We start from the raw sequence: 12022 nt of genomic DNA, 5'->3' as shown, positions 1-12022 counted from the left end.
TTCCCTTATTTATTGTTCAGTTATTCCAAGGATTCAATGCATATTCATCAAAGAAAATATAGACACAGTATGCTTCATGTCTGCCATTTATGCCTAGATTTTTTATTTGTAAGGTGAGGAATCACTTTAATTAAAAAAAACCCCACATGTTCCTGGCTGGAATGTACACGATTCTTTAATATTAGTTACTAATAAAAAAGTTATTTAATATGTTGACATATTTAGTGCCATAAGCAAGACAAAATTCTTGTTCATATCGGTTATGTGCAAAGAGTGCTAATTGTCAATTGTTAGAGTGTATATAAGAAAAACTTGGAACTAATTTGAAAAACTGGCAGGGTTACATAAAGGTGAAGTATAAATCACATGAATGAAAATTTTCAGGCATACAAGGTTATGGTCCAAAGCACTCTTTTGCATTGATAATTTTGATAGGCAAGTACTTCAGATTTCTACAGTGCAGCACAGTGTGCATTTGACAGTTTTGACCATAATTCTACCTCTACATATTAAAAAGTAATGCCAACGTGCAGCAGTGAAAGAATGGAACTACATCCGTGTTTCTCTCTTCTATAATTAGGTCTTGTAACAGTTGTTTCATGGCATTGGGTGATGATGTGAGAGTCTGATCTTTTTTTTTTTCCCCTAATCTTTATGCAAATAGAACTTGCTTTATTATAATCTCATATTTAAATGATGCTAAAATGTTAGATTGCAATATTTAAATTATATATAGTTTACTTGTATTTGAATTATATTTTTAATCTCATTATATTAAAGGGATGGGTACTACATCTTTTCCCAGTTATTTTTTTAATACCTTCCTATTTTTAACTATTGTAGTTTCTTCTTTTATGCTTTTCTGCATTCTTCTCATTGCAGTCTTTGACAGGAGTCTGTCTGCATCTATACCTATTTTCTTTTGTTAAACTTAACAAATCATCAGCCTCACTTTATTGGGCAACTGTTCTTTTGTTTGCAAATGCCCATGTAGGCATTTTTTAACAGTTTAAGTTAAATTTAACCTTTATTCAATTTTTCCACATTTTTACAGGGTTGCCTATATCTGTGTCTTTCCAGAAGTTCTTCTGTTTTCTTTAAAATTGGAAAAAAGGGAAGGACATTGAATTAAAAAAGATGGTAAAAGAACTGAAACTGATGAAATCCAGTAAATATGTGTAGTTTTGGTGAAAATGCTGTTGTTCCTCCAGTGCTGTTTTGCACAGGTGTGGTAGCACATCCAGATAATAAAATCCTCTGCTCTGAAATAGTCTACAAAATATGGATTTTTAAGCTAGAGACCTGGATTTAGGAACTACTGAGCAGCTGCAATTTCTGCTTAAGGTACTGATAGTTTTGGGTGCTTAGTGTCTGACAGATCATGCCTTATTGTTGAACTGCTGATGGCAGGGGAGAGCTAAATGGAATAAATGACTTCATATGCAGTACCCAGTCATTACTGGCTTTTTGCTTGCTTAAGTCAACCCATCAAAGATGGACCACTCCAGTCTTTATAGAATCAAATTGTATAGATAGCCAAAACAGTATTCAGCATAAGACAGTTGCTTTTCTGTGAAAAGAATAATTTTCTTAGATCACTTAGAAGTGACCTTGCTTCACTCCCAGCATTAGGGATTGTCTGTGGAAAATGGATGCTGTTTCTGGACTGTTTCTTCAAGGCAAAAATGAGAATTGTGCTATAGATGCCTGTCCCTATATATGGGTAACAAACAGATTACCCAGCCACAAATCGTCAAAAACCTCAGATGCGACTGGGGAAAAAGAAGGGCTTTCTGCAGTTGCTGTACAATAGATAGTGACTAATGCCAGTATGAACTGGAGCCAAAAATGTTGTAACTACTGATGAGCTAATCAGCATAAATTTTGGACAGGAAGCAGAATGGGGATAAATAAAGTTGTAAATATCCGTCCAGTGTAAAATGTGGAGTGAGCAAGAGATGGCTATTAGGTGACTGAAGGATATACCCATGTATTAAAAGAGGTCAGGACAGATGATCTAATGATATTGTCGACTTGAAAACTCTTTTGTTCCTCTATTCTTAGTCTCTAAAATGGAGGTGTTTATTTTTTACTCTCCCTCTCTATCCCTTTCTTTCTTTTCACTTCTATTTACTAATGCTTTCAGGCAAGGAATGCCTTAAACTTGTACGCTGTCCAGTAGAAAATCCTTATACTGACTATAATCTGAAGATGCCGTTATGTTTAAAATAATTTGTGAGAAATATTTCAGAAAGGAAAGAGTAGCTAAAATAAAAATCTCACAGTTTTGTCTGTATTATTAGTCTGTCAATTCATACCAGGAAAAATGTTTACTTGTATATAAAACACAACAAGCTTATTTCAGAAAAGCTCAGAATGCATGCATTTCCCGAGAACTTAATGTTGACAAGACCATGCTTAAACTGGCATCTCTTAAATGTCTAAGAACTCTACTTTCCTCCTTTTCATTATCCAAAAGAAGAAACTGAAGAGTCCTAAGCTAAAAAAATCTTGTTGAGACCTTTCAGGGCCTATTCTTCAGTCAGGGCCTATTCTTCAGTAAGTTAATACTCCATTTTTGGTCCATTGCAATTCAAAATCAGTGCAAGCAATAGCAACAGACAAAACACATTTGTATCACTACATTCCTACTCTAAATTAAAACAGCAATCTCTTTCTTAAATGAATTTTCAGCATATTGTACTTGGATTAGTTAAGGTTTTATACTGATTTGCTTTCATTTTTAATACTGATTATGGGAAGGTAAGGAGAAAATTGTGTATGCAAAGGGTGTTTTAATTATTTGGACATGAGCCAAAAATGATGCCATTTTTGCCTTGTGGTTTATAACCTTCCAATATTTTCAGAATAGCCTTCTTCAGTGTGCACCTGGAATGCAGCCTTCTTCAGAACTTTGTTTTATGATGTTGTTCTTAAAACTTAGTTGTGTGTGAATGCACAAATCTGTATGACCATTCATACACACATTTTAGACAATACTTGGAGTACTATCAAAAGATGAAGTGTCTTAAGAATCATCTTTGTGCTCATGTAACAGTCAGACTTTTCTGTTCCAATATCATTAACTGAGTCCCTGAAAATTCATTATGTGATGTTCAAAAAAGTTTGGGTTTGTTGCATTCTTTTTCATAGGATCACCTTATTAGGCTTTTCTTTACAACTTTTTAGGACCAAATGGCAGTAAAAATAGAGCACTTCATGAAAAGGCAAGAGTCTAGGAGCTGAAGATTTTTTAAGGAAACCAGAATTATGGGTCTCATGATAAAATTTTGAACATTAGCATTGCTGCCTGTGCAATTGCCTAGACCCAAGATCCCAATGGCTCACATGCCTCACTTAGGAGGATTCTTCACAGCACTGTAGTCTTTCACTAAACTTCCTGTTTTAATAGCAGATAGACTAAGCTTTGAAGCGTTTAACTGGCAAGGCTTTTACATGTCTTCCTTATTTTCCAAGCAGGTGCTGAAACCAAAATGTCTCTTTTCAGCATGCTAGCACTCAGAGTAGTTTCCTATTCATTCTGCATTGCCTGTGATAACTGGATAGTTAGCAGTGTGCAAAAATATATCTAGGCATGTAAAATTTCTAAATAGTGCATTGAGTGTTGTGATTTTTCTGACTCTGAAATGTTTAGTGAAGTATCTATCCCCTTTGGGGGGAGGCAGGGCGGGGAGGGGAAGTGTGCTGTCTTTTTTGAGTGGAAAGTGTTTAAAGCCAGGAAGAGTGTAAAACACAGCACCCGTATTGTTTTGGGGGTAGGCTACCCATGTGTGCTAGTTAGTGTAAACAATAAATCTGGTAGCATTAATTTCTTATTTTATTTTTCCTGGAAAGTAAACAACACTGTTTCAAGCTCTACAGATGCTAACTACTTAGAAAACAAAAAAGCCAAAACAAATGTAAATACTGGTAAAAAGTTTAAAAATTATGTGACAGAAATGAGGCGTAAAATGTGAGCTGATTTTACATCAGTGGCCAGGCTCTTGGGATTAAGAGTTTATTTTTTATATTTTTACCTAACCAGATATTAACTTTTATGCTATAAAGCAATCCTGGAGCCAGATTGTCTTTCTGTATGTCTTTCTACCCAGCAATTGAGACTTCTTTGTGAAGAATGCTATTAAAAAGAATATAACACCAAGGCTGCACATCTGTTTCTCGTTTCAGAACAAGTTCTTTTACTCTAAGCCTCTATTTTTTTTCTTCCTACCATGAGATTCCCTTTTCTTTTTCCTTCAGTAAACAGACAAGAATAAAAAGATTGCTAATAAAATGGGTTACTGTGTATCATTTACACAAAAGGCTTTAGCAATACATTAATTTGTGCCTGTTGTGATAATGTGCATCCACAGATTCATTTGTTCTATTAAAATGCCATCATGTGAAAAATCAGTTGTAGCTCTGGCTCTGTAAAATGGAGACTGGGACCGAGGATATATCATCAACCTGAGAGGAGATTTACATGTGTCAGAAAAGAGTGTGGTTTTAAAACGTGGATTCTCCTGACAGTATTTGTAACAGAAGTGAAATACAGAAGTCGTGCTACTTTCTGATTCTCCTCCTAAGCTCTGAAAAGTGACGTGCAAGTGAGAAAAATATAAGAGTTACTTAATAAATCTGTATTCCTCCAGCTTGCCTTGCTAGGCAGAAGAATTATATCCTTCTGGTTCTTTTTGTTGCTGCTTTGCAGTTTTCTCTGCTTGAGCAAATTAATTGCTACATAGTGACATGTCACTGCATGACTAGATAGTGACATGTTTATTCCCAGAAGTTTGTGAGGGGTTTTTTACATCTGCAGTCAGATAGTAACTAATTTGAGATCAATAATAATAAAAATTCTAACATCTCTCAAGTATTTTCCTCCTGTAAAGCTGTTATTCAGAATGATCGTATTGGTACCTAGCACAGTGTTAGCAGCAAAGAGAATTGTTAAGAACTGAAAAAGCAAGTTCATGCCAACCATGGGCCTTTAGACTCTGCTGGACATGATTAAATAGGAGAAAATTTCCTTTCCACACAGCAACAAATTGGGTACTTATTAAATCTGGAAACATTTTTTAGAATTATTGTGTGCCTATTTGATGTCTAGACTGGCTTTATTCCTGATGACCTGCAGAGGATTCCTGTGTGGTCTCCTGGCACAGGAATTTGAGATGAGTTTTATTTTGCCCCATTCTTTTTTCTTTTTGAGGTATGTTCAGTGGCTACTGAACAAATATATGCCACGTTACATTCATCAGAAGAGAGCTGTTATTGAATTTGTATAGTAAATGTTAGATTTGGGCAAGTTAATGGTGTTTATCCCTTTTGTGGTATTTATTTTAAAGTTTCAATTCTCTGAATTGGGAAATTCACTGAAGGTGAAAAAATGCTCTTTCAATTGCTGCCTATATTAAAAGGATTTCATTATTGTATATGCCTTCTTTAATGGTGCCACCACTGCTCAGGTAACAGACAGAGTGATGCTGCCAGGTCATTCTTTGGCTCCCTGATGTGTTGTTCTCTGGGCCATGTGGCTGGAATTTCTGTTTTAAAACTAGTTAACAGATGCTTCTATTCAGCAGGCTGTTCCCATTATAAAAAACAAGTAATTATAATCAGCAAGTACACTTTTTTATGAAGTTTCTCAGGGTTCTACGGGTGCCAATACAAGAAAAATTTTCTGTATTGTTGTACTTCAGGTTTAGGTTTTTAAGATACTGTGTCTATAGTCAGATTTGTTACCCTAACCTAAATTTGCCATTGTAGTGCCATGGAAAGTCTAGCAGTGTGACATGATGGAGTTTCTACAGGGTGAAGATGCATTTTTAAATCTTTCCATAACGATAGCAGATTTGGTCATATTAATGTGTATCATTTCTACCCAACTTTTAAAAAAAAAAAAAAAAGCTACAGTTCACTAAATCAAAAAATAATATACCTTCAACTCACGGTTCTGTGATCTTACTTTATTAATGTTTTATTAATATTTTAAAAGACACTTAATGGGAGACTTCCTAGTCTCTTCAATGCTAATCACAATACAAAGGGCACTTGGATTTAATAAAAATTCTTCCAGGTGATTCATCCAAAGCTAATGCTAGACATTGTGGATTTCAGTGTAGTCATGCAGTCTGCTTTGTGTGAGTACATAAGAATTCATTTATAGTGATGGCAGGGAATATAGAAAGGTTAAGCACATCTCTGAAATAAACCAGGGCAGTTTATACAGAGCACCCTGACGCACTGGAGTAAGGTACTTTCTGAGGAAGCAATACCTGGAAATTTTCACGTCAGGCTTAAGTCATAGTTCTTTGGAAATGAGGATCAAGGCATAGTTAGCTGAGAAACAAAATCAACCAGATTTAAAGGCTATTTGATACACTTAGTAAGGTTGCATTTAGTTCCCTGCTCTGTTCATAATATTTGCATATCCCAAGGCAGTATACATCTTTTAGCAATTTTTACCTCTGGGAAGAGACAAATATATCTTGTTGTTGTCCCTGCATTTCTTTGATATGCTGTAATATTTTAGAATAAGGCTACAGTTTCATTGTGTATAGGCTGTATATTGTTTCAACATACTATGAACTATAATCTGGCCTACATCACTAAAAAGATGTCTCATAAGCTCTGTATTGTGGTTCCAACGAATTAAAGCAATAGCAACACATTTGATAATGCTGATAGCTTTGAGGATTATATACTGGCAGGGCTGTGAACGTAATCCAAGTTTATAAGTTGATGTCTGACTACAGTGTTCTACAAAGAGCCAGATGCAAGAGACTTCTGCACATCTGGTGGTTTTATATTAGCATTTTGAAACACAGAATAGTCATTAAATGTATGTATACATTTACAGTGCAATTTCACAATATATATAATGGATAATATTGAGGACACTTCTCAAATGGGATGCTGAAGTTGTCCAGTTCTTTGCATTGCATTGTGAACAGTCAGATGAGTTTCTCTTGGTGTGTTTATCTCAGGAATAAAAAACAACAAGAAAAACCCTAAGAAATGCTCCTAAGCATTTTTTTAATCTGTTTTTTTCCTTTCCTTTTTTCTTTTTTTAATTTCTGATTATGTTTATGGGTCATGGCACAAATACACAAAAACCCATGTGTGGCAAAATAAATCTTTCAAGTATGAAGAACAATTTCTCCAGATTTAGTAAGAACATGAAATGCAGGTCTTCTTTATTTATTTATTTAAGAAGTGTAAAGTGTGGTCAAGAAGGTGCCAAATGTTTGTCAGTCACCTACATCTGTCTTCTTCCTCTTCATAGTTGTGTTTCAGTTGTTTCTGTTTGTGTTTTTTTTGAAACCTAAATATGCAGTAGATAATTTTGCTGTTAAATGGACATTTTGCATGAAGATCTGAGTGCAAATCCCAGTTGGTTTTTACTGGTAAACTTATAGTCTGTCAGCTAAATATAAGTATATTTTTAAATGAGCTTGAATTCCTGTAGAACTCAGTGGACGTGTTTTGCTGAAGAATGCTGTTGGGCTGTGCAAGTTCCCACAGTTTTAAGATTTATCAATGCAAAGGTTATTTGAGACCTTTAGGGATTGTTAAACTAGAAAAGAGTAACATTGTTGAGAGTAAGTTGTGATTTTGGTTGAGTTAGATGAATTCATAATGAAACAATTTTCTGCCCCCTGCCTTCCCCTTTCCCCCCTATTGTCCAAAGAAGGATGAATGGCTTCTTCTTTGGGGGTGGGGGTCGCAGGGGTTGTCTGTTCATTTTTAAACCTTGGAATGGAGCTCGCTTTGCTGAATCGCCTATTTCACAATAGAACAAACTGCAGTCCTTCCAGGGTGGTTTTTTTCTTCTTTTCCAGAGGAAATTAATTCCCCTGGTTATGGGGAACGTGTCCGTCCAGTAAGAGTGGATATGTTTAAGGAGTACCTAAGCTGTACAAATTTCTCTTACTGCTTCTCTCCCAAAATAAGGGTAGAATATATACAGTGAAAAAAAGGTTGTCCACAGCCCCTGCAGCAGTGTTCTGTGTAAAAGAACTTCGTGTGTTCCACTTACTTGTTCTGCGAGTACTACACCAAAATGAGAGAAGTTAAAAATAGATATATGATTTGCACAGATAAGCTATAAGAAGATATGGATGGGCACAATATTGTGATTTGTTTGGAAATTTATACATCGGAGAATGAAAAATCAGGTATTTCTTTGAGCACAGGAGTCCTGGAGCCGTATCTTGATGGCTGATTTTGGTACTTGTCCCATGGCTGGGCAGTTAGAGATGTAGTTGGTTGTGGATTCTCTGGTGTTTAATGAGTGTTGGGCTTATGCTGGAGCTTTTTTCAAGTACAGCTATACCCCACTGTCTGCAGAGGATGTGTTTCTGAAAAGTGTGATATGACAGCAATGCAATGTTGCTTGTAAAAATTGACGTGGTAAAGAGGGACTCATGCAGGGACTTAAAACATGCACAGGGTTTAAATACACAGGAACAGCATACGTGGTCGGGAGGGTGAGCAGCAGGAGTAGATTATCAGAATCAGCAACTGGAAGAGGTGCTGGCTTTTACAGATGCTGGGTTTTGGAAATTATCATCATTCTGAAAAATAACAGCCATTCTGAAAAATAACAGCCATCTGTGAAACTGCCTGATCATTAGCCCCCTTTTCTGTCCTTCACTCTTGAACTGGTGTTGAATTATCTGAGGAGGATGACGATAGAGATGAAGATGTAAGTGTTGAGAAAGGCAATGATAACTTTCACAGTAAAAGGTTTTTGGCAGGCATTCAGTTTCATGAATTAAGCCATTCCATGGACTCTTCTGAAGAGCTTCCATCTTCTCTGTAATGGGTGATACTGATGATCCTTCCCCTGCATCTCTATCGATGTCATATATACTGCTCCTTTGTATTAAAATATTGTGTGTTTCTGAAGTCCCTGCATGCATCCTGCTCTGCTACATGAATATTTATAGGAAAAGTTGCTTTGCAGTGTGTCAAGTTCAGCTGCTTCATCTGTGAGAATGATGACAGCAGAGCAGGATATTAAATGATCAGTGGTAGAACTCAGAACAAAAATAGGAAAACAATGGATACTGGGATTGCTCTATCATAAGTTCTTTCATTTTCTTGCTACCTGCTTTCACAAAACTTGTAGAGTCATGTTCATCTTTGATATTTTTCTTTCCTCAATCTCCATCATAGTTGATTGAAATCAGCCTGCCAAATAGTTACTTAAGCTAAAGCTGCATGAAATAAAATTCTTCATGGTCAGGGGCTTGAGAGGAGCATAGGCTAAAACCTTCCTCACAATTCTTGTAGGACTCTGTAAGATTCTCAAAATAAAAGATAAACTGGGAAAATTAGAGCAGAAATAGAGAGTCCTTTAAGATACAATAGTATCAGAATCCTGAATCTCTGGAGATTGAGAGGATGTTGGACTTGGACACTGACTTGGAGAATTTTTCAGTCTGTCCCAACATGGTTCTTCCCCTTAACTGATACATTGGAACAGTCTTTTACTCTGTTTTGTGTAACTCAAATGCTCCATTTGTGACTTTGCAACTAAGTTTTTCTTCTTGCCATATCATGTCTTGTTATAAGGTTAAAAATATGTTTAAACCAGTAAATCATAAACGTCACTTCTCTTTCCTCTTACCTCCACCCTTCCCCACTTTAGAAATTGATTTGGGAGAAAAGATCATTCTTTTCTCTCTAATTTTTACCTGTTTGCAATATACAGTCATTTTCTGAGTGTTCAAAAAGATTGTACTTCTATTTTACAAGCAAAATATGATGATGAATCACATTATGGGTGTTATATTTGAAATCCTTTTCTGTTTGTTTATTTGACAGGTCCTTGACCAGTATGAACGAGAAGGGTTTAATTTCCTAGCTAAAGTTTTTAATTCTTCACATTCCTTCTTAGAAGACTTGACAGGTCTAACTTTATTACACCAGGAGACACAGGCTGCTGAGGTAAGAAAATACAATTTGGATGTTAAGAATAAACAGGTGGCAGTAAAGGGTGCTTGGTTTTATGTTCAGCTGTATAACCATGTGATTAAATGAATCACTGGTAGAATCAAGCAGTAGTATTTGATTTACAGGATGATTTACATAGCCATGTGCTTATTCCATCCAGTGAGATAAGATGTGTACTCTTAATGCTATAGAATAAGAAATGTTGTTGGATGTGAGAGATCATTCTTTTTCATGGATAGATGATGGGATCCGTGTTGACATCCAGTTAGAAACGTGTAGCACTATTATTATTATTGATTTTATTTTTGTCACATTTAGCGAAATTACAGAAATATTTTAAGTAACAGTTGTTGCTTGACAGTTCTGAATTTATATCAGGAAAGTTCCTGTCTGTTGTCTTTTAGGGTGTGTTTCACTGGCAGCGTAAACTGCAGTTTGTGCAAGCATTACAAGTACTGTATACAAGTACTGATTATAGGTAGCCATGATAGCACAGAGCCCACTATGTGCTAAGAACCACAGGATTTACACAGGTTCCTAGGTAGGTTAGACATTCTCTTAAATTAATCATAACTTTTTATATCTGAGTTTTCAAGTATTGCTTTAAAAAAAAAACCAAGTGACTTGTGTTATGTGGTATAAGGAAATCAATTATCATTTTAGGTCAATCAAAATGTAATTATTATACTGCTTGATGGATTATAATGTGGGAAAAACAATGCTGTTTATTTGTCTAGTGGCAAAAGTTGTAATGTGGAATGAAATTAGGGTATGTTTTGTTCTCATGGGCAATAACTGTGTCTAAAGAGTTGTGATATTGAGTTTGTCCCATTAAAAAAATGAAACAGGTATATGTCTTAATATTGTATTTTAATAATGATTTGTAATCCTTAGTCCATCTGCAAATGTCTGTACTGTTCTACATCTCTAATTCAATTTTGGTGTAGTCGTATCACATGGATCTTTCTGAAGTTGGCTTTGAGATGTGGTTATTCTGTTACTGTAGCCTGTGCAAATGGTATAGCTGTTTATTCAGCTGGAAATGGCTCAACAGTGTTGCTTAATAAGGTTTGCGGGGGATAATGATGACTTGACTCTCTGTTTCATGTTTTAGCCTTTTAAAATAATTGGAGCAGATGCTGGAGACATTAAACCGTGAAATACCTGATGCATTCTTAAATCAGCCTGATGATACCTAGAAAAAGTTTAAATATATATTAGAGAGGGATCTAAGAAAGGAAAACAAATACCCTTTAACAGGTGCTACTCATTAACAATAAGAGTGATTGTAGTCTGGTTGCTATACCTGACTTTTAGGCTGCTAAGAAGTGTCTGGGCTGCTAATGACAGCATTAAAACCCATTAAAATTGCCCCTAGTTAGTAATATATTATTTTGCAGATATTAATTAATAAATTTCTTTTGCAGCTTCAGAATATATACAGGTGGTTTTTTATATCCTTTAGAAAATGTAAAGCCTGGTGTGAGTTTATTGAAACTTACTGAAGTTCAAAGTTTAACATAAAAAATGGAATTAGTGTGCTTTCAAAAATCTTTGGGTTAAACAGTGAGGTTTATGCAGTGAAATCATTGCTTATAGGTGGAAAAACTGATGTACAAAATATTTTCGAAGCTAATGCATTCAAATTAGCCCAGCTATCATAGAACCAGCGACTCTTCTTGATTGCTTCCCTGTAGCATTGCTATATTTTTGTAAAAACTCATCTGTTTTATCAGGGTTAACTATTTTAATAGTCTCAATAAAGTTTGTATTTATGAATGGTCAGGTCTAACAGGCAGATTATTTGCAGATTCTGGAGCATGCTTGCTTTCTTTAGATTAAAAGACCTGTTCTTTCGTTACATTTTGCCACTGTTGAAGCAGGTGGTTTTGTTGTCCTCCACTACTCCCTCAGTACATAATTTGTGGCAGTTATTAAAATTTTTAGGTGGACAAGAGACTTTTAGTATGTTTTCTGCTGAATTGTTCTTGTATTTTGAGCTTGTTTTTCTCATACGGTGCAGCTGGTGCAATTTATATTGCTGAGTTTGAAGACTGCG

General features: G+C 35.5%; 1 protein-coding gene across 8 annotated transcripts in view; it reads left to right on the top strand.

Annotated features, from left to right (window-relative positions):
- The window catches only part of ATG7 (autophagy related 7), a 132161-nt gene that overhangs the window by 40969 nt on the left and 79170 nt on the right, over positions 1–12022 (top strand). For 7 of the 8 annotated variants that reach the window (XM_041118836.1, XM_041118837.1, XM_029996097.2 and 4 more), the window contains one exon: positions 9835–9957. In XM_041118836.1, the coding sequence (XP_040974770.1) occupies positions 9835–9957 (123 nt within the window). Of the gene's footprint in view, positions 1–3189; positions 3653–9834; positions 9958–12022 lie in introns of those variants that run through there. The other variant, XM_041118839.1, reaches the window with a different exon arrangement.

This window comes from Aquila chrysaetos, chromosome 20, assembly GCF_900496995.4.
Source record: "Aquila chrysaetos chrysaetos chromosome 20, bAquChr1.4, whole genome shotgun sequence".
Classification (NCBI taxonomy): Eukaryota; Metazoa; Chordata; class Aves; order Accipitriformes; family Accipitridae; genus Aquila; species Aquila chrysaetos.
The sequence above is the reverse complement of the archived record's forward strand: the minus strand, read 5'-3'. Positions and strand labels throughout refer to the sequence as shown.